This window comes from Salvelinus fontinalis, chromosome 28 (assembly GCF_029448725.1).
Source record: "Salvelinus fontinalis isolate EN_2023a chromosome 28, ASM2944872v1, whole genome shotgun sequence".
NCBI lineage: Eukaryota > Metazoa > Chordata > Actinopteri > Salmoniformes > Salmonidae > Salvelinus > Salvelinus fontinalis.
The window spans coordinates 1,891,704-1,919,321 of record NC_074692.1 but is presented as its reverse complement, the minus strand read 5'-3'; the positions used below and the strand labels follow the sequence as shown (position 1 = coordinate 1,919,321).

The following is a 27,618-nucleotide window of genomic DNA, read 5'->3' as shown; positions in this document are numbered from 1 at the left end:
GTCCATCTGGCAAGAGACCCGGAAAGAAGACTTGACAAGACGACACTATAGGACGACACATTAATACTGTTAGCCCAAGGCGGTCGAAGTCGTCCATGAGAGAATGAATAACAACTTCATTTTTTCTTCACCTTTTTTGTAACTCGATAAGGTGTTCGACAGTGTAGAAAGAATTGGCTAAAACGTCAGACTTGAAGGAAGTTCGGAAGATCGTGGTGAAAGGAATTGAATTGGTCAAAAACTTTCGGTTATAATTGGTCATAGTGGTCTTGCCCCGGGTAGTTGTTTGGTGGGGCTTTCCACTCCAGACTAAACCATGTCGTTACCAGCCATGGGTACGGACCGGGAGAGTCTCTGCTCGCTCTTTCACGCTTGTGATGTGGATAATTCTGGACGGATTGAAAAAGACGAGTTTGTCCAAATCTGCTCAGAGCTCCTTGTCCCGCCGACGGAGAGAGAGCACATATTCTCTAAACTGGACACCGACAGAGACGGGACAATCAATCTAGCGGAGTTCATTAGCGGCTTCCACCGGATCTCTGAGCAAGTGTACTGCGGGGATATGGAGAGCAAGAGCTGGGGAGTCTCCTCTCAGGCCTGGGAAGATTTCCAGACCCGACTAGGGGACCATGCCCGGTTTATACCCAGGTCAAGTATGGATCACATTACAAAACAATCGTACCGGCTAATTAATCAACTTTTGATTTACATATTGTCCAAACGTCGTAGGAATGCATGCGTAAAACAGTTTCAAGTTTCAAGTTTCAGTTTTAAGTGTAACCAATAGGCTACAGTTTCTCCCCTTATAATAGATTCACAATATATATATATATCAAATATTCGTGTACTATTGTAGTGTTTTAATTCAAACTGTTGGGCTATTCCGGTGTCAAAATGTATCCCACTTCTATTAGCCAGATGTGGTTTACACCTCTATGTGTATGCACGTGCATTCGTGTGTGTGTTACTCAGGTCAGTCTAGCTTTTGGATGAAATATATCAAATATCTCTAAGAGCACCAATAGAAACCCTTGCTGCAACCTAACTCTGAAAGAATGAGCGAGAGAAAGAGAGAAAGGAAAGAAGGAAAGGAAAGTATCAGCATCCTATGACAGGTTTTGAAATGAGGTCCCATTGAGCAGTTGTCCTGGCACCCCTCTAGGGCTGGCATGGGACTGAGCTGCGCCCTGACACGCCACCATGGAGGGGACATTGATTAACACAGTGATTCCATGGTCCCCATCATGTCTTAAATAGACCTCATTATGACTGTTTGATCACCAGCTTCACCAGCTGTAGAAAGTCACACATTGGAACTAATATTTTAGCTTGTTTCTTTGAAAAAGGGCCACTCCTGGGGCACTCCATTAGTGATGGTTTTCCGGTGCTGTGAATCAAATGTTCTTATTATTGTGTGATACAGCAGTCATGTCTGTACTCAGGAGGCCTACATCCACCCAGGGTTCAGATCCAGAGACCAAGGTCACCATACTATTGTCTATTCCAATGCCCATAGAAGAGCCATGGGTGGAGTAGAGCAGGATCAGTAATGGTACCACTCCTAAATAGTTCTAGTTTGAGAATATATTCGAAGCAGGTAACTAGATGTGTTATTACACAACAGAGGAGTTAGGTTAGCTAAAGCAGAAACTCAGGCAACCAGCCTAGGGTAGAGCTGGAGGCCTGGGGATATAGCCAATACTCTACAGTCATAGACAAACAAACAACTTTTTCAATCCTCTCACTGTAAAATATTATGTTTATTGGTTTTTGATAGTGTCATTATTAGTACTAACAAAAGTATGTTGCATTTCTTAACTTTAAACATAGCATTGAAGAAGGTGTTCCCTTTGTAAATCCTGGATTTTAAGACCAGGGCGTGTACTAGTGACACTGCCTGTTTTGACAGTGCTGTTGACTGTAGGACAGTGAGTCTATATGCTCAGGGATTATAATCTGGTCACCTTGTTGAAGGCACTCACACACACTTTAGATATCTCTACCCATCTGACCCAGTTGAATGAGCCATGAATGAGTTTCTTAATTAGGCATAGATTAACATGTAAAATAGCTCTACAAGAAACAACATTTAAATGTAAATGTGGGGACCTGAATAGATATCAGGTAAATACTGTAGCCTACATAGGTATACAGATTAGAGGTCGACCGATTAATCGGAATGGCCGATTAATTAGGGCCGATTTCAAGTTGCATTCTCACACACACTCCATAGGCCATACAGCACATATGCTACTGCTCCACATACGCTGCTGCTACAGATCAGTCTATTATCTATTCTGTCTATTATTTACTTTACCCCTACCTATATGTACATAGCTACCTCAATTACCTCGTACTCCTGCACATCGATATTGGTACTCCCTGTATATAGCCTTGTTATGTTTACTCTTTATTGTTATTTGTTATTTGCTGTATATTTTATTCCTTTTCATTTAAAAAAAAAATGCTGCATTGTTGGAAAAGTAAGCATTTCACCGTTAGTCTACACCTGCCTGTTGTTTCATGAAGCATGTTACAAATAAAATGTAGCTTTTCTGTTCCAAATATACTGTAGCTGTTCCAAATGTGTTTTAGATGAAAGGCCTTATGCTGTTGTAAGTAACTTAGTATTAACACTCCCCTGTCTCCCGCCTGCCTGCCTGCCTGCCTGCCTGCCTGCCTGCCTGCCTGCCTGCCTGTCTGCCTGTCTGCCTGTCTGTCTGTCTGTCTGTCTGTCTGCCTGTCTGCCTGTCTGCCTGCCTGCCTGTCTGTCTGTCTGTCTGTCTGCCTGCCTGCCTGCCTGTCTGAATGCCTGTCTGTAGGAATGAGCAGGCAGCCACGCTGTACCAGAACATCAGTATGACAGAGCCCAGGATGGTGCCTCAGTATGAGAGAGTCATTATGAGCTTCACCAGAGAGATCAAGCAGCACAATGCTGAGATGGAGAACCTGGCCCTGGCTGTGAAACGGTACTAACACACACGCTCAAAAAATCACCGACAGCCGCAGTTTACTTAAAACCCACATACTGTACATACAATGTACACATGCAGACATTCTATCATACTGTACACGTTCTCAAATACAAATGGGAAGTTAGATATTTTAAGTAGAAATTGTGCACCAATATTGAATTCTATAAAGCCTGTTATACTAAATGAAGTGCTCTTTAATCTAGACTACATGGATAATTCAATAAGTCACATTTTTATATGAATAAAGGCTTGCTAAAGTGCCATAATTCTGCATTTTGACATGTCCCTGTGTCATTACACGAAGATTTTTTGAACCCACTTAATGCCCAAATTTCCATCGTTTTAAAGTCCTAGTTATTTTCTTGCTTTGACAAAGTAATTTCTGAAGATTATTATTTAACTGAGCAGGTCGAGCATAACACGTCAACCCTGTTACCCATAGATAGACAGGCTAGAAATACATTTATATAAATAATGCATTCAATTGCCACTTCCTGTTGCACACAACAAACTTCCATTCGCCCTGTCAGAAGGGGATTTACGACTGATTTAAGAAGACATAATCAACTCAGTCACAATCAACCCTGTTACTTTATTTGGCACTTAATAGGCATTTATTATAGTATTTTTATTTATTGAACCTTTTTCGGTGGGGGAAAAAAAAAAAAAAAAATGAAGTTAGGTGAAATCCAACATTTATTTGACCAAGTTACACTTCTCAAAAGGCACCGAAATGGTGGAACGACCCAAATACACACACACCAACACAGATATAATACATTCAGTTACAGTATTATGTTTTATTTCTGCTCAGAGCCCATGACCAAGCCGCCATGCAGCTCAGTGAGATGGAGGAGGAGATGGATCAACGCATCCATGCAGCTGAGAACAACACACAGCAACAGGTGACACACACACACACACACACACTTGCATGATTGTCAATTCTAACTTTAGAAATGATGTCCACGTTGTCATGCGATCTGGGCAGGTTGTGTTCCTACAGGGTTTAGCCACTGATAAGAAGGGTGGGAGCTCATCTCTTCACTCATGCCAAATAGAGAGGACTTGTGATCAGATTACTCATTAAACCTCAAACACTCCTCAGCTGTGTTGACGTCTGATATGTCAAGCTGTTATCATATCTAGATTTGATATACTGAATTTATTTATAATAATTTGTTAAAAGTAACTCCAGTGGGATGTTGACGGAAAACGTCCGGTTTTCCATACTTCCATGGAACACTCCTATTCCTGGAATCTCTCATTCCTCTACTCTGGGAGCAGTCTTATCTCCCCCCTGTGTGTGTGTGTAGTTATGTACATTATGTAAGTGTGCTACATCAGCTCTGTTTGTTGTGCAGCTGCTGTATGCTTAGTCTAAGAAAAGCACCCACACCTAGACTCACCTGCCCCCCCCCCCCCCCCCCCCCCCCCCCACCATGAACGTCTGTGTCATCATCCAGTGCGACAGTTAAGGTGTATCCAATCAGAAAGCAATCTACTACTTCAGCACTCATGCAGACCTGCCAACATGCGTACATTTTGCGTAACTTAATTCTCTGGCCATGTACGCAGGTACGAGATCCGAGTTAAAAGTACGCAGAAATGAATAGGGCCTGAGTTGTTTTTTAAACGTTTTTTTTAAAACATTTGAATAAAGTATAAATCCACTGAGTAAATCTAACATCCCAATTCTCGAGCTGAAACACACAGACATCTACGGAGTTGTACGGAGATAAATACATCATTATTCGACGTAGCTACCCTGTGTGTGCCCCTCTTCCTGTTTGTTGTGATGCTGAGTTTGCCGACTGTCAGATGTACGTAAACAGATGGACAAATCCCTGTGTTGTGTGTTGTGGAAAGGTTGTTGTTTAATTGTTTCAAGCTAACGTTAGCGAACATAAGATGGACATTCAGTGGGCTCTAAAGTGCCAGCAGTTCACTCGCATTTGCTAGTGAAAGAAATGAAATGCAAATACGAAAAGTAACTGGTCGCATTTGTGCGATTGGGATATTCATTTAATTATGCGTCTCGTTAGTTGTATTTTCCATGTAACATTACAAGGATCACACAACCTGATAACTGTAATTATGATCCATATCACAAAAAGCATTACAATAGTATAATAAAAAATAAAAAATTAACATATTGGAATTAAATGGAGTCGGGAGTTTCGAAGACTGCACGATGAAGAATGAATGAGTGTCTGGTATTAGCTATAAAGGTAATGCTTCTAAAATGCCTTTGCACTAGATTTGAGATTTTATCAATTTCAAAAATCTGAAATGATCTACGCTGCAAAAGAAATCCAATAGGCACCTTTACATAGGCTAAAACACCGGACTCTTCTAGCGAACAGCGCACAGATTCCCTTTGCGGTAGGCTACTTTAAGCTTCGTGTAGCCAGTTTGCGTTCTGTTTCAATGCAATCATTTGTTTTTGTTTTTATGTAATTATGGATAACATGTTAATTTGATACTGATGCTCTGCTTCAAACATTTGTTCTTCTTATCATATCAGAGTAAAAAAAAAAAAAAATGTTTTATCGTGGATAAGACATTTGTACATTCTGTACCTAAACAAATAACTTGTTATTATTTGTTTAATACTATTTTGAAAAACTCAAAGAATAAAGGCCCTTTGTGTGATTTTTACCATATGTGTAAATGGAATGCAGTCCAGAAAGAAAGTATACCAACCTTTTATAGACTTGATTTGGTACAATTCTACAATTGCGATCAGACTCACAAACAGCGTGTGCACGAGCATGCGGGAAATGAACACCCCAATTGGGTGTTCCGCGCGCGTCTGGTCCTCTAAAAAGTTGTACAGGGTTGGCAGGTCTGCTCATGTTCCTTGATACACCCTGACCACCTCCACCTGTCACCCAAACTGCCCTAAAATAGCACCGCTCAAACTCTTATCAGTGGAACATAGAGGAGTGATATAAAAGAAGTGCAAACAAGCATACACATGCACACACACAGAAAAAACACACAACCACATTCACACACACACACAAAAACACACGCACGTGCATGCACATACACTGTGCCATTTGATTTGGACAGTAGTTGGTGTCTTGACAGTAGCTGTATCTGTATATTGACAGTGTGTGAACATTTGATGATGATGAAAGACTTTACAATTGTGTCTTGTATCCTTGTGGAGGCCATAAGAGATGGGATGATGCTACACCATGTTCTATTCTGTTATCGGTAGGAGGCCAATAGGACTGAGGCAGCTCTGAGTGAGCTGAAGAGACACTATGAGTCTGAGGTGTGTGAACTGCAGCACAAGCTCCAGAAGATGCAGCTGGTGAGTTTACCATTCGACTATTCATCACTTATACTGTTCCACCGGGTACACGCAGAAGATAACCTTTATATTTTAGGTGGTGTGAAATAAATATAAACTTTTCCAATAAAGTCTGAAACTTGATACACAGTTTGGGGCCAAGTTTCATGCTGTTAATGAAAAAGTGAACAATTAACCAATAATGTGGCATCTATTGCCTGGACTACTAGTCTAGCCAATCACTCCTGTTCACCCACTCAGCGTGTTGGTTCATTGGTTCATGAACATGTGAGACATCCAATCAGATTAACTCAGTCACAATTGAATGAAATCCATCTATGCCATTGAAGATTTTGATTCACTGGCAGCAGGCAGCGATGTGTGTTAAAGGTGTCTACTCCCTCCTCAGATTGAAGACCAGTACAAGAACATCAACATGAAAGACGAGTCTTCAACCCTGAAGAGAAAGATCAACGAACTGACTCTGGTGAGATGGGTCTTCCTGCTAGTCCTGTATCACTCTGTACACATCCTTTCTAACTCTCATCCATTTCCTGATCAAGACAATTGAGCTGACTCATTCTGGCTCTGACCATGCTGTCGTCTGTCGCTAAACCCTTCTCTCTTCTCTCTCTCTGTCTTTACCTCTCTCTCTCTCTCTCTCTCTTTACCTCTCTTTCTCTCTCTCACTCCCTCTCCCCCCAGGAAAACCAGCGGTTGAAGCAGGAGTTGATGCAGTCTCAAACTAACATAGCCTTCCTTCAGAGTGAACTGGCCTCTCTGAAGAGTGATCTGACAGACCACAGCATCAACTCTGAGCGGTGAGACACACACACACACACACACACACACACACACACACACACACACACACACACACACACACACACACACACACACACACACACACACACACACACACACACACTTACTGTATCATGGGTGTTGGACACCCATTGTGTATGAGGCACAATAGTCGGTACAATCTCTTGTAAAATGCCTTACAAATGTCTTCATATATTACATAATCAGTGTTGAACTGTTAGTAAATCATACACATACACTACTGTTCAAAAGTTTGCAGTCACTTAGAAATGTCCTTGTTTTTGAAAGAAAAGCACATTTTTTTGTCCATTAAAATAACATCAAATTGATCAGAAATACAGTGTAGACATTGTTAATGTTGTAAATGACTATTGTAGTTGGAAACGGCTGATTTTTAACAGAATATCTACATAGGCGTACAGAGGCCCATTATCAGCAACCATCACTCCTGTGTTCCAATGGCACGTTGTGTTAGCTAATCCAAGTTTATCATTTTAAAAGGCTAATTAATCATTAGAAAACCCTTTTGTAATTGTGCTCATTAACTTCTCTTGGGTGGGGGGCAGCATTTGGAATTTTGGATGAAAGCATGCCCACATTAAACTGCCAGCTACTCATCCCCAGAAGATAAGATATGCATATTATTAGTATATTTGGATAGCAAACACTCTGAAGTTTCTAAAACTGTTTGAATCATGTCTGTGAGTATAACAGAACTTATTTAGCAGGCGAAACCCCGAGGACAAACCATTCAGATTTCTTTTTTTTGAGGTCACTCTCTTTTCAATCACTAATCTAGTGATGTCATTAGGGCTTCCGAGTGGCACAGAGGTCTAAGGCACTGCATCTCAGTGCTAGATGTGTCACTACAGACCCTGGTTTGATTCCAGGCTGTGTCACAACCGGCCGTGATTGGGAGTCCCATAGGGCGGTGCACAATTGGCCCAGCGTCATCCGGGTTAGGGTTTGGTCGGTGTAGGCCATCATTGTAAATAAGAATTTGTTGTTAACTGACTTGCCTAGGTTATATCAAATAAAAAATAAAAGTAATACTCTAATATCTACGAGATGTATTACTATTTGTGAAATTATCAACCTGATTTTTCTACAGTGGCACATTGAGAATCCCAATGTACACTGAGACACACAACACACAGACACAAAGCCATAACACACACGTGAGCACACACACGCACACAGAGCCTGTGACACCTCATCCCAGCCTGAGCTGTAGGTTCGCCTTGAGCCATCCAGTCACTCAATCAGTCAGGCAGTAGAGGCCACAGCCCCAGGCCAGTGTGACTGTGTGCCTGGCTGCTCCCTCCCCTCCCTGGGGCGGTAACATGTTTCGAGGGTTGTAACAGGATATCCTAGTGTGACCTCACACTCAGTCTCACAACCTGGTTACCTGGCAACCAGTCTCACACTTCGCCTTTGAACTTGTTCCAGTCAAACTAAGTTTGTGTTGTGAATGTGCCGATTCTTTGAGACTGTTGAAGTGTCTGCTTTTGTTTGCATTATTAGAATGTACATTCTCCTGTTTTTGGAGAATTAATGTATGTGTTTTGAGAGTGTGTGTAGTATGTGTTATTGTAGTTTATGTAGTATGTGTTATTGTAGTTTATGTAGTATGTGTTTTAAGGGGGGATTTGTAGTATGTGTTATTATAGTTTATGTAGTATGTGTTATGAGTGTTTATGAACGTGTATGTATTCGTTGTGAATGACTGTGTTTGTATGTGCAGGGATGAGGCGATGATGAGAGAGTTCTCTGATGAGAGGGAGAACCTGGAGCGACAGATAGAGATCCTACAGTAAGTCTGGCCAATCACAGTGCTTGTCTGACACATAAACAGGAACGCTGACATGCTCACCTGACCCACAAACAGGAATACTTCAAGACTCACAACTTGATGTTACATCGAGTTGCCTGTAAACTGAGGAACATGAAGTTGTAAGCCTTGGGAGTTTTGTGAGTCTTAAAGAGTGTCTGTTTTTGAAAACCTCAAAAGTCATTTTCCTGAGAAGACCTGCCAGCGGCTCTTTGATCACCTCTTCCCGTTCTTATCCTCTTCTCTCTCCTCTCTTTCTCTCCCTCTCCCCTCTCTCCTCCTCTGTTTCTCTCCCTCCTCTCTCTCCTCTGCTTCTCTCCCTCCTCTGTTCCCCTCTATAGAACAGCCAACAGGAAGCTCCATGACAGTAACGACGGGCTGCGCAGTTCCCTGGAGAACACCCTCAGCAAGAGCAATAAGGTGAGGTAGACAACCACATAGCCATGGTAACACCAGCACGCTCTCTCTCTTGCTCTCTCCCTGCCTCTTATCTTTGTTCCTCCGTCCCTCTTTCAATTACCTCCCTATCCCACACCCCTTTTATCCTCCTCTTCACATCACCCCCTCTCTCTCTTTCTCTCTGATCTCTCTGCTTTTAACGTCAGGGTTGAATCTCTAATGGCAGTCCTAAGGGCTTGTCTGTTGGAGGAATCAACTGAACCATGTTTGAGGCAATGACAGACAACAACAAAAACGACAGCAACAACAACACATTTCAGTCTTGACCCCTAACTCACTCTCCTCATAACCTCATGACTTCCACTCTGTCTCACACACTCTCATCTAACAATAATTCCTATACTCACACATAGGGTTCAGTACATACAGCTCAGTGCACACACACGTACGCACACACAAGTGAATGGACACACACCCACACATTAACAAAAACACACCCACACACACACACACACAGTGACCCAGACAGTTGTGACAGTGATGTTGTGGTTGTGTTTCAGCGTGGTAGCAGTTCTTCCCCAGCCAGCACCATTAGCAGGAGGAGCAAGAGTATCTGTTACTCATCACCATACCGTGACAGGTAAGACAGGACTGGACTAGCAACAGCCTGCTGGTGTGTTTGTGCAGACAGCGTCCAGTACATACACTCTAATACAGGTACACACTGCACACGTACATACATGTGTATGGAAGATTAGCACTGGACATATGCGTGTTTGCATTGTATACTCATAGCCATCCATACAGGACAAAAAACAGCACAGTCTATGTTCTAGCTTGGTTGTTGGAGCTAGCTTAGTGGTACACTGGTTGCTCCTTTAAAAGTCGTGTCATACCGAAGCACACTTTGCGGGCTGCTGCAGAATTCTCTGGCACGTTATTTAATTGTCAGCCATTTTTTCTGTTAATGCAAGTCAGTGCTAGTTTGACCACCAGAGGGCATCTTTGAGAAGCATTTGATAGTCTTCCATATTGGCATTACCAGAGAATTTAAAACCTTTTTTGTAATAACATAGTATATGGGATTGATTTGAAGAAATTTGGCTAAATTAATTTGATTAGTATTATGGTGTTTCTATTCCGAGAAAAACGAAACCCTCAGGGTTTCTGTTAGGATGGAATGGAAAATATGGAGATGTACAATGTGATAGTCGGGAATAGACTGCATGCAGCATAAGAGGATTGGAGGATTCTAAATTGTTTGCCTTCATTAGACAACTTTGTTCCAATATTTCTGTAAATCAGTGATATTTATTCCGATAGTAATTCGTTATGGATCCATAACGAAATAAATATCTGCATTTTGAAAGAGTATTTTATCATTATTTTATTGACGAAAGCATAAAGATGCTGATGAAGAAATACAGTACTGTACAGTATATGCTTTTACATTTGGATAAAAAAAACATTTAAGCATTTTGAAGATATAAGCCACCTGCATTTGTTTATTAGGCTACTGTGCAGTCTGACAAGTAAACATAGCCTACACTACATACTGTAGGAAACATAGGAAAGTGCCTAATTCCTTACCTAAGGGAGAGCAGGCCATGTCCAGACTTTCTCAGTGACCTCAAGTACTTAATAACTCTGTCTTTAATGCTTTTCGGGTTGTCTCAGAAACTTCTGAGAGACAGTATTAATGATGAAGACCCGGAGGTTCACTGGTAAGCCACATTTGCCTCGGGATCCATCCCAGTTGGTATTCTGTGCCCACTCGTGGTATCTCTCTTTGGTTACACATCCTTGGAATAGCAGAACAGCATAACGGTCCGGCCTTCCCTTGCTGTGCCCGGTGAGCAGTTGGTCAAGTTCTGTTGTCAGAAGAGGAATGGAAATGTCAGGGTGAACCGACGACCTGACGAACCCGCCACGTATGTTGACTCTGCCTGTCGGAGGGGGAGTTCCAGAGCTCACAGGTGTGCCTGGCATGGATTGTGACTCCATCTCGTTCCTCGTCCTTTTCTGCGCGTCATTCTCCACCTGACTCTCCGCCAATGCCGCCTGACTCTCCACAAATGCCGCTCATTTCAGCAAGGTTTTACCTGTGGTCGTGGAGCTGGGTGGAAATGTGACTAAAATGTAGATTAAATAAACATCCGCATTTTAATGTCTTTTTTCTCTATTTTATTAACAAAAGCATAAAGATGTTGATGAAGAAATACTGTACTCCTGTTTTGAGTTAGAAATGTAACACTTTAGAGTACTTAAGCATCGAATACATTGAAAGTTGAGGGATTTTCACAACAGTAGCCCGGCTATAAAAAGTATATTGTCCTGCTAATAGGAACCATTTGCATGATGGGCTACACCTGCTACAGTTGTGAAGACACAGCATCTTGTTTACATTCTTTATTGTAACCACAATGTCACAAATCATTTGTATCTACCAGTTGTCACTGGTAAAAAATTATAAGTAGGCCTAATAAAAAAAAATCTACTTCTATGAGGCTGTTAAGCCTCATAGCCTAGCTCAGCCAGTTAAGTTATTTTATATTGGTCCAGGCTCCGAAGAAATAGACTCCAATTAATTAATGTTGTTTGTAAATTAAAATTAAAATGAAGATTATTGTTGAAATGAATTGATTGACTGGTGTAGGTTTTCTCCATCTGTTGGTGTGCAACACTTGCATAACAAGTTAGCTATATTGTCAGCACCAGCCACTGTTCACCTCCTATTGATTGCACTGCAGTTAGCGCCAGTAGTTTTTCAAATTGAACATTTATTTAACTAGGCAAGTCAGGTAAAAACAAATTCTAATTTACAATCACGGCCTACACCGGCCAAACCCGGATGACGCTGGGCCAATTGTGCGCCACCCTATGGCACTCTCAATCACGGTCGGATGTGATATTCAACCCAGGGACTGTATTCAAGCCAGGGACTGTAGTAATGCCTCTTGCCCTGAGATGCAGTACCTTAGACCGCTGTGCCACTCGGGAGCCATGACCAATATATAAAACCGTGTGTAGGTACAGTTGAAGTCAGAAGTTTACATTCACCTTAGCCAAATAAACTCAGATTTTCACAATTCCTGACATTTAATCCTAGTAAAAATTCCCTGTCTTAGGTCAGTTAGGATCACCACTTTATTTTAAGAATGTGAAATGTCAGAATAATAGTAGAGAGAATTATTTATTTAAAATTTTATTTCTTTCATCACATTCCCAGTGGGTCAGAAGCTTACATACACTCAATTAGTATTTGGTAGCATTGCCTTTAAATTGCTTAACTTGGGTCAAACGTTTCGAGTAGCCTTCCATAAGCTTCCCACAATAAGTTGGGTGAATTTTGGCCCATTGAGTTTGACAGTGCTGGTGTAACTGAGTCAGGTTTGTAGGCCTTGCTCGCGCACGCTTTTTCAGTTCTGTCCACAAATGTTCAATAGGATTGAGGTCAGGACTTTGTGATGGCCACTCCAATACCTTGACTTTGTTGTCCTTAAGCCATTTTGCCACAACTTTGGAAGTATGCTTGGGGTCATTGTCCATTTGGAAGACCCATTTGCGAGCAAGATTTAACTTCCTGACTGATGTCTTGAGATGTTGCTTCATTATATCCACTTCATTTTCCTTCCTTCTTCGGCTTGCAAGCCTCCCCCTTTTCCTCCAAACATGACGATGGTCATTATGGCCAAGCAGTTCTATTTTTGTTTCATCAGACGAGAGGACATTTCTCCAAAAAGTACGATCTTTGTTCCCATGTGCAGTTGCAAACCGTAGTCTGGCTTTTTTATGGCGGTTTTGGAGAAGTGGTTTTTCCTTGCTGAGCGGCCTTTCAGGCTATGTCTATATAGGACTTGTTTTACTGTGGATATAGATACGTTTGTACCTGTTTCCTCCAGCATCTTCACAAGGTCTGCTGTTGTTCTGGGATCGATTTGCACTTTTCGCACCAAGGTACGTTCATCTCAAGGAGACAGAACGCGTCTCCTTCCTGTGCGGTATGACGGCTGCGTGGTCCCATGGTGTTTATACTTGCATACTATTGTTTGTACAGATGAACGTGGTACCTTCAGGCATTTGGAAGTTGCTCCCAAGGATGAACCAGACTTGTGGAGGTCTCCAATTTTTTTTCTGAGGTCTTGGCTGATTTCTTTTGATTTTCCAATGATGCAAGCAGAGGCACTGCATTTGAAAGTAGGCCTTGAAATACATCCTCCAATTGACTCAAATGATGTCAATTATTTGAAGCCTCTAAGGCCATGACATCCTTTTCTGTAATTTTCCACGCTGTTTAAAGGCACTGTCAACTTAGTGTATGTAAACTTCTGACCCACTGGAATTGTGATTAAGTGAATTAATCTGTCTGTAAACAATTGTTGGAAAAAATGACTTGTGTCATGCACAAAGTAGATGTTCTAACCGACTTGCCAAAACTATAGTTTGTTAACAAGAAATTTGTGGAGTGGTTAAAAAATGAGTTTTAATGACTCCAACTTTAGAGTATGTGTCACAATTGTTGAAATGAGGCGGCCAAGGCGCAGCGTGCGTAGAGCTCCAGATTATATTTAATAGTGAAAACTTACAACCAAAACAACAAAGAAAAACAAACGTGCAGTAATGCAGTGCTCAACGCAACTAAACACAAAACAAGATGGGAAAGGTGGAAAGGTGGAAAAAGGCTGCCTAAATATGATCCCCAATCAGAGACAACGATAGACAGCTGCCTCTGATTGGGAACCATACCAGGCCAACATAGAAACGAAAAACTAGAATGCCCACCCTAATCACACCCTGACCTAACCAAATAGAGAAATGAAAAGGCTATTTAAGGTCAGGGCGTGACAGTATCCCCCCCAAAGGTGCGGACTCTGGCAGCAAAACCTGACTCTATAGGGGTGGGTCCGGGTGGGCATCTAGCCTCGGTGGCGGCTCCGGTTCGGGACGTAGACCCCACTCCGCTAGCTGATCCCTCCGCTTCCGTGGAACCGGACCGTGGATCGTCGCTGGAGGCTCCGGACGGTGGATCGTTGCCGGAGGAACCGGACCGTAGATCGTTGCCGGAGGGACCGGACCGTAGATCGTCGTCGGGGACTCCGGACCGTGGATCGTCGCCGGAGGAACCGGACCATGGATCATCGCCGGAGGCTCCGGACCGTGGTTCATCGCCGGGGGCTCCGGACTGCCGACCGTCGCTGGAGGCTCCGGACTGCCGGCCGTCTCAGGAGGTTCCGGACTGCGGACAGTCTCAGGAGGTTCCGGACTGCGGACCGTAGTTGGAGGTTCCGGACTGTGGACCGTAGTTGGAGGTTCCGGACTGTGGACCGTCGTTGGAGGTTCCGGACTGTGGACCGTCGTTGGAGGTTCCGGACTGTGGACCATCGTTGGAGGTTCCGGACTGTGGACCGTCGCGGGAGGTTCCGGACTGTGAAACGTCGCCAGAAGCTCTGGACTCGGAACTGTCGCCGGAAGCTCTGGACTGGGAACTGTCGCCAAAAGCTCTGGGCTGGGGATTGTCGCCGGAAACCTGGTGCGTGGGTCCGGCACTTGTGGTACTGGGCTGGTGACACGCACCTCAGGGCGAGTGTGGGGAGGAGGCACAGGAAGTACTGGACTGTGGAGGCGCACTGAAGTTCTAGAGCGTAGAGCTGGCACAACGCGTCCTGGGCAAAGGACCACCTTCGCACGGCACGTGCGGGGAGCTGGCACAGGACGCACTGGGCTGTGAAGGTGCACCGGAGATACAGCACGTAGAGCCGGCGCAGGATATCCTGGATCAAAGAGGCGCACTGGAGACCAGGCGTGCTGAGCCGGCACCACCGGTCCTGGACAGATGCCCACTTTCGCACGGCAAGTGCAGGGAGCTCGCACAGCACGCACCGGGCCCAGTGCGCATCACCGCAAAACATGGTTTCTGCCCGGTCACACGCTCCCCACGGTGAGTACTGGGAGTTGGCTCTGGTTTAAACCCTGGCTCCGCCAACCACCCCGTGTGCCTCCCCCAAACAAAATTGGGGGGCTGCCTCTCAGGCTTCCGTCGTGGTCGCGAACCCCTGTGTCGTCGTTGTTCCTCCCTCGCTGCCTCCGTCTGCTCCCATGGAAGGCGATCCTTTCCGGCCTGGATCTCCTCCCACGTCCAGGATCCCTTACCGTCCAAGATATCCTCCCATGTCCAGGATGTCTGCTCCTCCTGGCCACGCTGCTTTGTCCGTTTGTGGTTCTGTCACGATTGTTGAAATGAGGCGCGTGACAGTATGTAAACTTCCGACTTCAACTGTAGATACGTGTGTAGGTACAGTTGAAGTCGAAAGTTTACATACACTTACCAGCGACGGGTGGCATAATGTCAAATTTGTCATTGGAACCACTCGATATGATTGGTCATATAAAAACCTTGGGACCCTGATGCATAATGAGTGCTCTAACTCCCCCCTGCGGTGGTCGGGATCAATGAAGCCGTGATTCTGGGTACCTCTTAAGTCCCGCGGTGTAAGCTAGCAACTTTTAAAGGAGGAACCACTGTAGCCGAGGAAAGGTTTCTGTTTCGAGTAGACTGTGTGGATGTTGTGACTGACAGGAATGCCTCTGTCTGTCTATACTGTCCCAGGTTCTACCAGGCGGGTGTGGATGGTGTGGATGTGGACGAAGACCTGCTGGGCCTTTGTGGAGGTGAAGGTGAAGGTGGTAGGAGTTCTCTGGGGTGTCGGCGGACCAGTCTGGACACCCTAGCCCTGGCTCTGTGTGACCCGGCCATGCAGTGCAAACGCAGCTGTGAGGTAGACAGCCTGCCCGAGAGCTGCCTAGACAGCGGCATGTCCACGCTGCGTGGCTCCAACAACGAATATGACTCTGAGCAGGAGGTGAAAGGGCACGAGGAGGAACAGAGGATGGCCGGGAACACAGACAGCCTGGAGGGGGACCACTCAGACAACGATGTAAGACACACAAACATACAGTAATACACACACACACACACGCTACATACAAACACACACACATAGACTATGCCGTAGTACACACATACATGTACGCACTATACGCACACACACAGACACATGCTTATTACACACACAGACACACAAACACACACACACACTTTACAGTAATGCACAACACACACACACACACAAAGACGTTATACACACGTCGTCATCCACTTGTACTACGTACACTTATTGTTACTGATAACGCTCATTATGTAAAGATGTCAATGCGATAGTGTTATTGTGTCAGGTTGCAGAGATGCGGGATGAGATGGTGTTTGGATCAGACAGTGATTCTGTCCTGGACTGGAAACCTTTGGAGTCAGTCAGCCGGTCCAGCTCTGGAGCGTCCACACGCAAGGCCCTCTCTGCCATCACCAATGAGGTATAGGACAGAGGGCAGTGGTGTGAGAAGAGAGGAGAGCGTAAATCCTGGATTGTAGAACTCAATTAAAAGCACATTTTGGAGCTTTAAAACCATTTTAAAAAGAAACAGACACTTGGCGGATTTACTTGGTTAGCAGGCAGACGTATTAGAAAACACTTGAGTGTAAATGGTTGACTTAGTTCAGGAGAAACTGTTGATTGTTGACTATGCATGACAAGTGAGTTGACATCATTCCAGTATTATGACATGGTCCGGTACATTACAGTCAAGGTGTGCCTTTAACCTCTTTCACTTTCTTTCTTCCTCTCACGCTCTCTCTCTGTCTCTCTCTCTCTCTCTCTCTCTCTCTCTCTGTGTCTCTCTCTCTCTCTCTCTCTCTCTGTGTCTCTGTGTCTCTCTCTCTCTCTCTGTGTCTCTCTCTCTCTCTCTCTCTCTCTCTCTCTGTGTCTCTCTCTCTCTCTCTCTCTCTGTGTCTCTCTCTCTCTCTCTCTCTCTCTCTCTCTCTCTCTCTCTCTCTGTGTCTCTCTCTCTCTCTCTCTCTGTGTCTCTCTCTCTCTCCTCTCTCTCTCTCTCGCTGTGTCTCTCTCTCTCTCTCTCTCTCTGTGTCTCTCTCTCTCTCTCTCTGTGTCTCTCTCTCTCTCTCTCTCTCTCTCTCTCTGTGTCTCTCTCTCTCTCTCTCTCTCTCTCTCTCTCTCTCTGTGTCTCTCTCTCTCTCTCTCTCTGTGTCTCTCTCTCTCTCTCTCTCTCTCTCTCTCTGTGTCTCTCTCTCTCTCTCTCTCTCTGTGTCTCTCTCTCTCTCTCTCTCTCTGTGTCTCTCTCTCTCTCTCTCTCTCTCTGTGTCTCTCTCTCTCTCTCTCTCTCTCTCTCTCTCTCTCTCTCTCTCTCTCTCTCTCTCTCCTCTCTCTCTCTCTCTCTCTCTCTCTCTCTCTCTCTCTCTCTCTCTCTCTCTCTCTCTCTCTCTCTCTCTCTCTCTCTCTCTCTCTCTCTCTCTCTCCTCTCTCTCTCTCTCTCTCTCTCTCTCTCTCTCTCTCTCTCTCTCTCTCTCTCTCTCTCTCTCTCTCTCTCTCTCTCTCTGTGTATAGGGTAAAGAGAAGGAGTCAGCTGACCTGGGCTACATGACATCAGAGAAGGCCTACAGGGTGGTGTTGGCTGGCGACGCAGCGGTGGGCAAGTCCAGCTTCCTGCTCCGCCTCTGCAAGAACGAGTTCCGAGGAAACAGCAGCGCTACCCTGGGTGGGTGTGTCAAGCGCGCCTGTGTTAGCTCTCACCTGTTTACAGTGTCATTCTATCCGCACATGACTTTTGACTGTAAACGGTGAACAAGGAGTTAGTCTAGCTGCACCGCTCGGGCTCGGTTAAGCACGCTTTCACGCTACTCTCCCCGACACAGCTTTGCTTGTTAAGTCTCCAAAGGCTCTATCCCATGGTGCTGGTCTTGTATGCATGCCTAGTTGCCTGGGACAGATATAGAATGTATATTTCGATGGTAATGGGATTGTCTTTTGGAGTAGTGTGTTTGAACGTCCTCTTGTGTTGATCCTCAGGGGTGGACTTTCAGATGAAGACTCTAGTAGTGGATGGAGAGCCCACCCTACTACAGTTGTGGGACACAGCAGGCCAGGAGAGGTGTGTGTTTGTGTGTGTATGTGTGTGGACACGTTTGACTATATTTGTGAGTACCAAAAGTCCTCACAAGAATAGTAAACCAACAAATATTCAGAGAAGTGAGGATTTTGCCGGTCCTCACTTGTAAAAAGGTGAGTTTAGGGGTTAGGTTTAGTGTTAGGGAAGATTTAGGGTTAGAGTCAGGGTCAGGGGTTAGTGAGAGCTGTGTGTGTGTGTGTTTGCATGCATGCGTGTGTGTGTGTGTGTTAGTGAACATGTCTATTTCAGCCAATCTATGTAGTGGTGCTCTGTTAACCTCTATCCCTGTGTGTGTGTGTCCTAGGTTCCGTAGCATTGCGAAGTCCTACTTCAGACGAGCCGACGGGGTCCTCCTGCTGTATGATGTCACCTGTGAAAAGAGCTTTCTCAACGTGAGAGAATGGGTGGACATGATTGAGGTAGTAATAATTTATATAATACATTTTTACATCCAATTGATATGACACTTTTCCAAGATGCTCAAAGCACTTCACATTATTTTTTAAATTTTATTTAACTAGGCAAGTCAGTTAAAAACAAATTTTTATTTACTATGACGGCCTACCGGGGAACAGGGGTTTACTGCCTTGGTCAGGGAAAGAAAGACAGATTTTTACCTCGTCAGCTCGTGGATTCGATCCAGCAACCTTTCAGTTGTTGGGCCAACGCTCTAACCACTAGGGTACCTGCCACCCCACATAGTAAGGTTAAAACTCACCTCATCCACCAACAATGTGTAGCACACATCTGGGTGATGCCACGGGATGTAAACATGGGAGGAGAATGACTGTGAGACAGTCACAGTGACTTTTAAAATGACATCCTACTCCAAAATGAATGAATATAAACATTTCAAATATATGGCAAATAGAAATCAAACTGGATGGACATCAGAAGTAGAGGAAGGCCAGGGCTAAAAACAAACAAAATATAACTATTGTAAAATAGATTGTGTCTGTAAAATGTGTATAGTATGTATAAGGTGGAAGTAGAAGCCTAGGTGTTATTGTTTATTAGTTTACTCCAATTAAGGGGAGGGGTGAAAGGGTTTGCGGGGAACAATAAAGGAAGGTATTCTTTTTTTAAAGTGTGTATGTGTATATATGTATATATATGTATTTTTATATATATGTACATATGTGGGTATGTGTATATATATTTACCCACAAAATATATGGGGGATTGGAAATTATGCAAACAATTACATTGATGGAAGCAACAATCTATCTGCAATATTAAAGCTGATCCAACCTCTAAACATTTTTTTACATTTTTATTTCCCTCTACAGAAATGAACCCAATATAACAATAGTCCATATTATCAGGCACGTGTGCTATTTGGTAATCATTATTATCACCTGGTGTAGCCCACCTGATGCAGCATAGTGGCTATAAATAATTAGGCTGAAGGTTGCCGATTTACCCCATTGGGCTAATCATTAACCAGATCACGAACTTTAACCTGTTGGGGATGGGGGCGCTGTTTAGACTATTTATGCTAATTTGGCTAATTTTTGAAACGGCTTCCCACAAAATCCTTGATCGTACAATATGCATATTATTATTATTATTGGATAGAAAACAGTCTATAGTTTCTATAGGAGTTGAAATTTTGTCTCTAAGTGGAACAGAGCCCATTCTACAGCAATTTCCCTGACATGGAGTCAGATTTGAGAAATGTTGGCCACTCTTCTGAAGTCAGTTAAAAGGGCACTGTCGTTGCTATGACTATACGGACACTTCTTACGTCTTCCCCTGGATGCCTTTACGTGATGACGATTCCAACGGGGTCGATTGCGCGTTCACAGGCCCTACAAATGAAAAAACCCTGAAGCTAGTCATTCTTTGGGAGCTGCGTCATGAGCCTAGAGGACACCGGCGCGCACCTGTTCCAAGCGTTAGTTTAGCCTGTTATATTTCTCCGGTCATCTTTTCACTCGTTATAGGAGTTAAAAACATCATAAGGTAGTTAATTTAAAGCGTTTTATAGCAATTTATATCCGTTTAGTGCGATTTTGGGACATTTATTTTTGCAACGATGTGAAAAGTTGGGCACGCTTTTCAGTTCATCCCGAACGCAGTTGACATTTCCACATGGCAAGAGGACAGCTTTCCACCAAAAGACGATTTCTCCCAAGAAAGGATCCTTTGCCCAAGATACTGATGGAAGAACAGCTCAAGGTAGGACATTTTTATTATGATAAATCGTGTTTCTGTCGAAACATTTTAGTGGCTTAGGACGCCATGTTTTTTGACGTAGCTTCGCTTGGCGCAAACTGTATTGAAAAGTAAGGATAAATTAAAAAATGTAATAACGCAATTGTATTAAGAATTAAATTGTCTATCAATCCCTGTCCACCCTATATTTTTTAGTCACGTTTATGAGTATTTATGTATAAGAGTAGATCACTGTCTAAGTGGCGCAAGGACTTTTTCTTTACCAGCTTGTCTACATTTCACATTGTCTAACCATGATTTTGGTGGCTAAATATAAACATTTTCGATCAAACTGTATATGCATGTTGTAATGTGATGTTACAGGAGTGTCATCGGAAGAATTCTGAGAAGGTTAGTGAAAAAATTAATATCTTTTGGCGATGTTGACTTTTATCGCTCACTTTGGCTAGAATCAATGCTGGGCTGCTAATTGCTATGTGCTAAGCTAATATAACGATTTATTGTGTTTTCGCTGTAAGACACTTAGAAAATCTGAAATATTGTCTGTATTCACAGGATCTGTGTCTTTCGATTCGTGTATGCTGTGTATTTTTACGAAATGTTTGATGATTAGTAGTTAGGTAAACACGTTGCTCATTGTAATTATTCTAGTCCATTTGTGATGGTGGGTGCAATTGTAAACTATGCCATCTACCTGAAATATGCACTTTTTTCTAACAAAACCTATCCCATACCATAAATATGTTATCAGACTGTCATCTAATGAGTTTTTTTGTTGGTTAGGGGCTATAAATATCTTAGTTTAGCCGAATTGGTGATGGCTACTGGTGTTGGTGGACAAATAAAAGATGGTGGATTATGCTAATGTGTTTTTAGGTAATAGATGTACATCTTTACATATTGTGTCTTCCCTGTAAAACATTTTAAAAATCGGAAATGTTGACTGGATTCACAAGATCTGTGTCTTTCATTAGCTGTATTGGACTTTAATGTGTGAAAGTTAAATATTTAAAAAAAAATTTTTTTTTGAATTTCGCGGCACTGGTTTTTCAGTGGGGGGGGGCGGGGTGTGCCGCTAGCGCCACGCTGATCCTAGACAGGCTAAAGTCTAAACATTAGCCTATCTTGTTGCTAGTTATAGCAACATCCCACTGGGCAAAAACTGATTGAAGCAACGTTGTGTCCATGTCATTGCAGTGTTGAGTTGTGTGATAAGTGTGTGCATCCCAAATGGCACCCTACAGTGCCCATACAGCCATATGGGCCCTGGTCAAAAGTAGTGCACAATAATGGGAATAGGGTGCCATTTTGGACGCATACCAGTTTTGAGTTTTGGATAGTTGTGTTTGTCGGTGTTGTTGGCCTGTGTTTTAACCTGCTGTCCATCTGTGTTCAGGACGTGTCCCAGGATGACATTCCCATCATGCTAGTTGGAAATAAGTGTGACCTGAGGGAGCAAGCGCTACAGGACAGTGTCACCTGTGTCCCCACCAGCTTCGGAGAGAAGCTGGCCATGGTGAGACCACTCAACCCCAACGTCTTACTTAAACCTTTTTACATTAGTTACATTTGTCATTTTGCAGATTATCTTATCCAGAGGGATTGACAGTCACGTCTAGTTGTCCCCTAGAATATAGCCTGATCAGGTCAATGTATGGAACTTCGGCCTGATTTGAGAGTTGCTTTGTTTGTTTCCTATCAGACATATAACGCCCTCTTCTGTGAGACTAGTGCTAAAGACGGATCTAATGTCATAGAGGCCGTGCTGCATCTGGCCAGGTAAGAAATACCGGATCCTAGACATCTCTGTTCTCTCTCTGCTAAGTGATCTTTACCTGTAAATGTGTTGCTCCTTAGAGTACTCTCTGATCTGACTGAGTTGGATACTTTTTAATATTTTTTTACAGGACCAAAATGTAGAACAACATGTAAAGTTTTGCTGGCCTCTAGTGTGCAAGAGTGTTCTGTACTCTAATTAATCAATAAGGCACAAGGGGGTGTGGTATATGGCCAGTATACCACAGCTAAGGGCTGTTCTTACGTATGACGCATCGGAGTGCCTGGACACAGCCCTTAGCCGTGGCATATTGGCCATATACCACAAACCCCCGAGGTACCTTATTGATATTATAAACTTGTTACCAACGTAATTAGAGCAGTAAAATGTATGTTTTGTCATACCCATGGTAATAGGTCTGATATACCACAGCTGTCAGCCAATCAGCAATAAGGGCTCGAACCACCCAGTTTATTATTGTCACGATCACCGTTAGGTGAAAGAGAGGACCAAGGCGCAGCGTGATATAAATACATCTTCTTTTTTAATAGAAGCAGAAACGAACACGAACACTAATACAAACTAGACAAAACAACAAACGACCGTGAAGCTATCAAACGTAAGTGCAGACACAAGCAACTAACGTCAAAACATAGACAATTACCCACAACCTACCTAATGCCTATGGCTGCCTAAATATGGCTCTCAATCAGAGACAACAATAGACAGCTGTCTCTAATTGAGAACCAATCCAGGCAACCATAGACCTACATAAACACCTACACTTAACACAACCCCATGAACTCTACAAAACTCCCTAGACAATACACACACCCTAGACTAGACAAAAAACACAGAAACATCCCCCATGTCACACCCTGACCTAACTAAAATAATAAAGAAAACAAAGATAACCTGTTTGGGCTGCAGGGGCAGTATTGAGTAGCCGGATAAAAGGTGCCCATTTCAAACGTCCTCGTACTCAATTCTTGCTCGTACAATATGCATATTATTATTACTATTGGATAGAAAACACTCTCTAGTTTCTAAAACCGTTTGAATTATATCTGTGAGTAAAGCAGAACTCATTTTGCAGCAAACTTCCTGACAGGAAGTGGAAATTCTGAAATCGATGCTCTGTTCTAGGGCCTGCCTTTAAATGTCCTTGATATTTATTAGAATACATGCACTTCATACGTCTTCCACTAGATGTCGACAGGCAGTGAGAGAAGAAATAGAGTGTATAACTTGATCTGGGGTCGAATAAAAGCTCTCGGCATGACGTGTCACCAGTTTCCTGTTTTCTGGAGAGCGCGTGAAGGGACCTGGTTTTGCCTTCTGATAAGCTGTCGTTATAGACGACTAATATCTCCGGCTTTGATTTCATTTGATACATTTGACAATATCATCGTAAAGTATGTTTTTTCAATATAGTTTTATTAGATTATTGAAATTTATTCGGGACGTTAGGCGTCTTGCGTTGTGTGCCTTTGTTCAGGAAGGAGAGCTTCGCGCCACTTTGCTAGCTTTCCGTGCCAACTGACTGGAGAAGAGGACATTCTAAATCCAAACAACGATTGTTCCCAACAAAGGACCCCTTGTACAACATTCTGATGAAAGATCATCAAAAGTAGGACCCATTTTATGATGCTATTTCATATATCTGTCGAACATGTGAACTAGTCGTTTGCGCCCAGATTTTGGGTACTCTCTCGCTATACCTAAGCTGGATGTCGTAATGAAGTTATTTTTAGAATTCTAACACGGCGATTGCATTAAGAACTAGTGTATCTATCATTTCCTATACAACATGTATTTTTTAGTAACGTTTATGTATAGTTATTTGGTCAGAATAGTTGAGTGCCATAAAAATATCCGCACATTCTGGGAAAAAGATGCTACGTTAGCACAATGTATAACCACTGATTTCAGCTCTAAATATGCACATTTTCGAACAAAACATAAGTGTATGTATAACCTGATGTTATAGGACTGTCATCTGATGAAGCTTATCAAGGTTATTCAAAAAATATATATCTTTTGCTGGTTTATTCGCTATCGCTAACGTGCCTATTGCTATCGCTAACGTGCCTTGATGAATGAATGCGGTAGTGTGGTAGGCTATTGTAGTAAGCTAATATAATGCTATATTGTGTTTTCGCTGTAAAACACTTAAAAAAATTGAAATATTGGCTGTATTCACAAGATGTTTGTCTTTAATTTGCTATACACCAACGATTTTTCAGAAATGTTTTATGATGAGTATTTAGGTATTTGACGTTGGTGTCTGTAATTACTCTGGCTGCTTCGGTCCTATTTGTGATGGTAGCTGTGATGGTAGCTGCAATGTAAAACTGATTTATACCTCAAATATGCACATTTTTCGAACAAAACATAGATTTATTGTATAACATGTTATAAGACTGTCATCTGATGAAGTTGTTTCTTGGTTAGTTCTGTTGGTTCTTGGTTAGTTAGGTTGGCTTTGTGCATGCTACCTGTGCTGTGAAAAATGTCTGTCCTTTTTTGTATTTGATGGTGAGCTAACATAAATATATGTGGTGTTTTCGCTGTAAAACATTTAAAAAATCGGACATGTTGGCTGGATTCACAAGATGTTTATCTTTCATATGCTGTATTGGACTTGTTAATGTGTGAAGGTTAAATATTTCAAAAAAATATATTTAGAATTTCGCGCCCTGCATTTGAAGTGGCTGTTGTCATATTGTGCCCGGCTTCGGGCTTGCAGCCCAAAGAAGATAACTAAGGCCAGGGCGTGACAATTATGCCCATAAGCAATAAGCACCTCGGGAGTTTGTGGGTTCCGAGTTGCGTCGTGCCTAACAACAGCCTTTAGCCATGGTAATTGGCCATATACCACACCTCTCGGGCTTAATTATATTAATGCCAATACAGTGGAGGTATGCCTTTAACTCTCTTTCTCTATTCTTCTTCTCTTTTGTTCTCGTTCTCCTCCTCCTCCCCCCATTAGAGAGATGACCAAGCAGGTTCATGGGGATGAGAACCAGGAGTCTGTGACTAACCTCTACAGAAGTCCCAACAAGAAGATGCCCACTGTCACCTGCTGCACAGGATAAGAAACCACACAGGAACACTACTAGAGTAACCAAAACTCAGCACCAGAGCAACCACAGCAACAGAACACCCCAATACTAGAACACTGTCTGCAAAGACAGAACAAGAGAAAAAGGAGATTTCAGAATAACAGAACACAGGAGAATCCAGTCAGAACACTTGAGTACCATAACACTAGAATATCAGAACAGCTGATTTTCTCATATGAGATCAACTGTGCTTGTTTTAAGCTGTGTGTGCATGCGTGCACGATTATGCAATTATGTGTTTGCATGAGTGCATGTGTGCTTGTGTTATGCATGTGTATTTGGCTTTAGTATTGAGTCCTTTGACATCATTCACATCATGGTTAGTAGTGAAGTCTAATCTCCTATGCTGTTGAATGTCTTCATATGAAGCCTCTGTGTCGAAGCCATGGTCATTTGTATTGCAGATAGCTATTGTATAGATCAATGTACAGGTAGTGACTGAAAAGTACCATGTACTGGCAAATTATATTCTCAACAAGTCACAAGAAAACTTGGGATAGCAGCAATTTACATTTTTCAATTAACTATGCCATATGTGATGAGGAGAGACAAATGCACGCGATAGGTGGCGAACAGGAGGGTGGGGAAATGTTATTTTTACAGTGGAAGAATGATCTTATTAGCAAGCTTTTTATTGCTAAGGGATCAGGCGGAGGGAGGAGCTACAGTTTAGTAGACATAAAAATATACTTTCATTCTAGTTCTGTGATAGTAGACACAGTAGTGTCAGAAACATTCTCCATGTACAACATTTGTGATATAGAGTAACAACTGCATGTCAAGGAAGGAGTGTCATGATTGTCAGTTGAATTCTGATTGTAGGAGCCAAGAGCAACATCTGGAGAGAATGATGTGATTGGATGACCGTGGGAGGAGCAAAATGTCAAATGTATGAATGTGGTGTGTGCTTGTAGGCACATTTTATTTCTGTGTGTATATTGTAAAATATTGTTATCATTAATATATTATGTAATGTTAGACATTTGGACCTCTCCTGGGCCACTAATGATGTCACTGTGAGCCAACACCTGTCTGTCTGAGCCCTCGGTGTGGTCATACTCAAAGCGCTTTACTATTAAAATGTAGCATGAACAAAACCCAACGTGATATGACTTCCCTTATCCAGGCAGAGTCTGAACATAATATTTCATGCAGAATATATATATATATTTCATGTTGAGGGCATGGAATATAAAATAAATCACAATATAATTCATCTGGAGAGTAATCTGATAATACCAAGGCAAATGGCAGCCATGTACCCTACTATCTTGCTCAGTCACACACACATATACACCAACACACACCCCAAATGTCCACAGAGAGTCACTGACTGGGGAAAAGAAATTCAACAATCAGATAACTTCTTAAATTTGATTTGTTAGGACACCCGTGTCACTCATATTCCCTGAGCATTTTTACGAGGAGCTGCAGCATGTGCCAGCATTTATTCAGGCCATTTGTGTCTGGAAGTCTGGCACAGAGCCAAGCCCCACCTCCCATTAGTTTACATTTTCATGAGCTTGATGAGGCGAACCTAGTCATTTGTCAAACAACATGTGGGGTGGGGCAGGCAGGGAGGCATGGGATAATTCAATAATCACAAATGTGTAGCAGGCAAGGTTATTGTTTGGAATGGATTCATTCATTTGATGTGGGCGGAACAGAAGCGTGTCCTAAATGGAAATCAACAAGGTATTTTATATATTCACAGAGCTGATTACCACAACATCACCGTTGGATGGGTTTCAGCCCTGGGTTTGACCCCTGGCACTTGTTGACATGTCCATGTCCATAAGACACTGGTAATAACTTTATAACAACCTCTATCTTGGATGGTGTTGTTCTCCCTGTGACGGAGTGCTTAGAGTGGGTTGAAGGAGGGTGATGATGGCCTTCGCGATTCTGGATCTCTCACACTGAAGAGCTGCTATTATCAAATGTGCACACGCATACACCATTCACAGTCTGACAGGTAGTATTTAGGCTACGCACACGTCTTTAATGAACATTGTCTAGCACTACTACATCAACATAGGATCAAAACCCCTTAAACCTATAATATTACCATAAACACATCAGCAATCCAACTAAATCAGAGTTCCGTCTTTGGGGCTGGGTTGCTGGGGGTCATGAGGTCTCCATCTGGAGAGGTCAGAGGTCGTTGGAGAGGCCATCGGACTGTGTGG

The 27,618-nt window shown here is 43.0% G+C and overlaps 1 protein-coding gene across 1 annotated transcript; it reads left to right on the top strand.

Moving 5' to 3' along the window:
* On the top strand, positions 1-26,631 carry LOC129825941 (ras and EF-hand domain-containing protein homolog). Its single transcript, XM_055886085.1, has 17 exons — positions 1-648; positions 2,823-2,969; positions 3,790-3,880; positions 6,205-6,300; positions 6,689-6,766; positions 6,985-7,100; positions 8,849-8,917; positions 9,277-9,355; positions 9,895-9,974; positions 15,942-16,269; positions 16,568-16,702; positions 17,788-17,938; positions 18,250-18,331; positions 18,654-18,768; positions 21,924-22,043; positions 22,230-22,306; positions 25,297-26,631. The coding sequence occupies exons 1-17, from the start codon at positions 317-319 to the stop codon at positions 25,400-25,402; spliced, it is 2,202 nt and encodes a 733-aa protein (XP_055742060.1). The 5' UTR covers positions 1-316; the 3' UTR covers positions 25,403-26,631.
* The last annotated feature ends 987 nt before the right edge of the window (positions 26,632-27,618 follow it).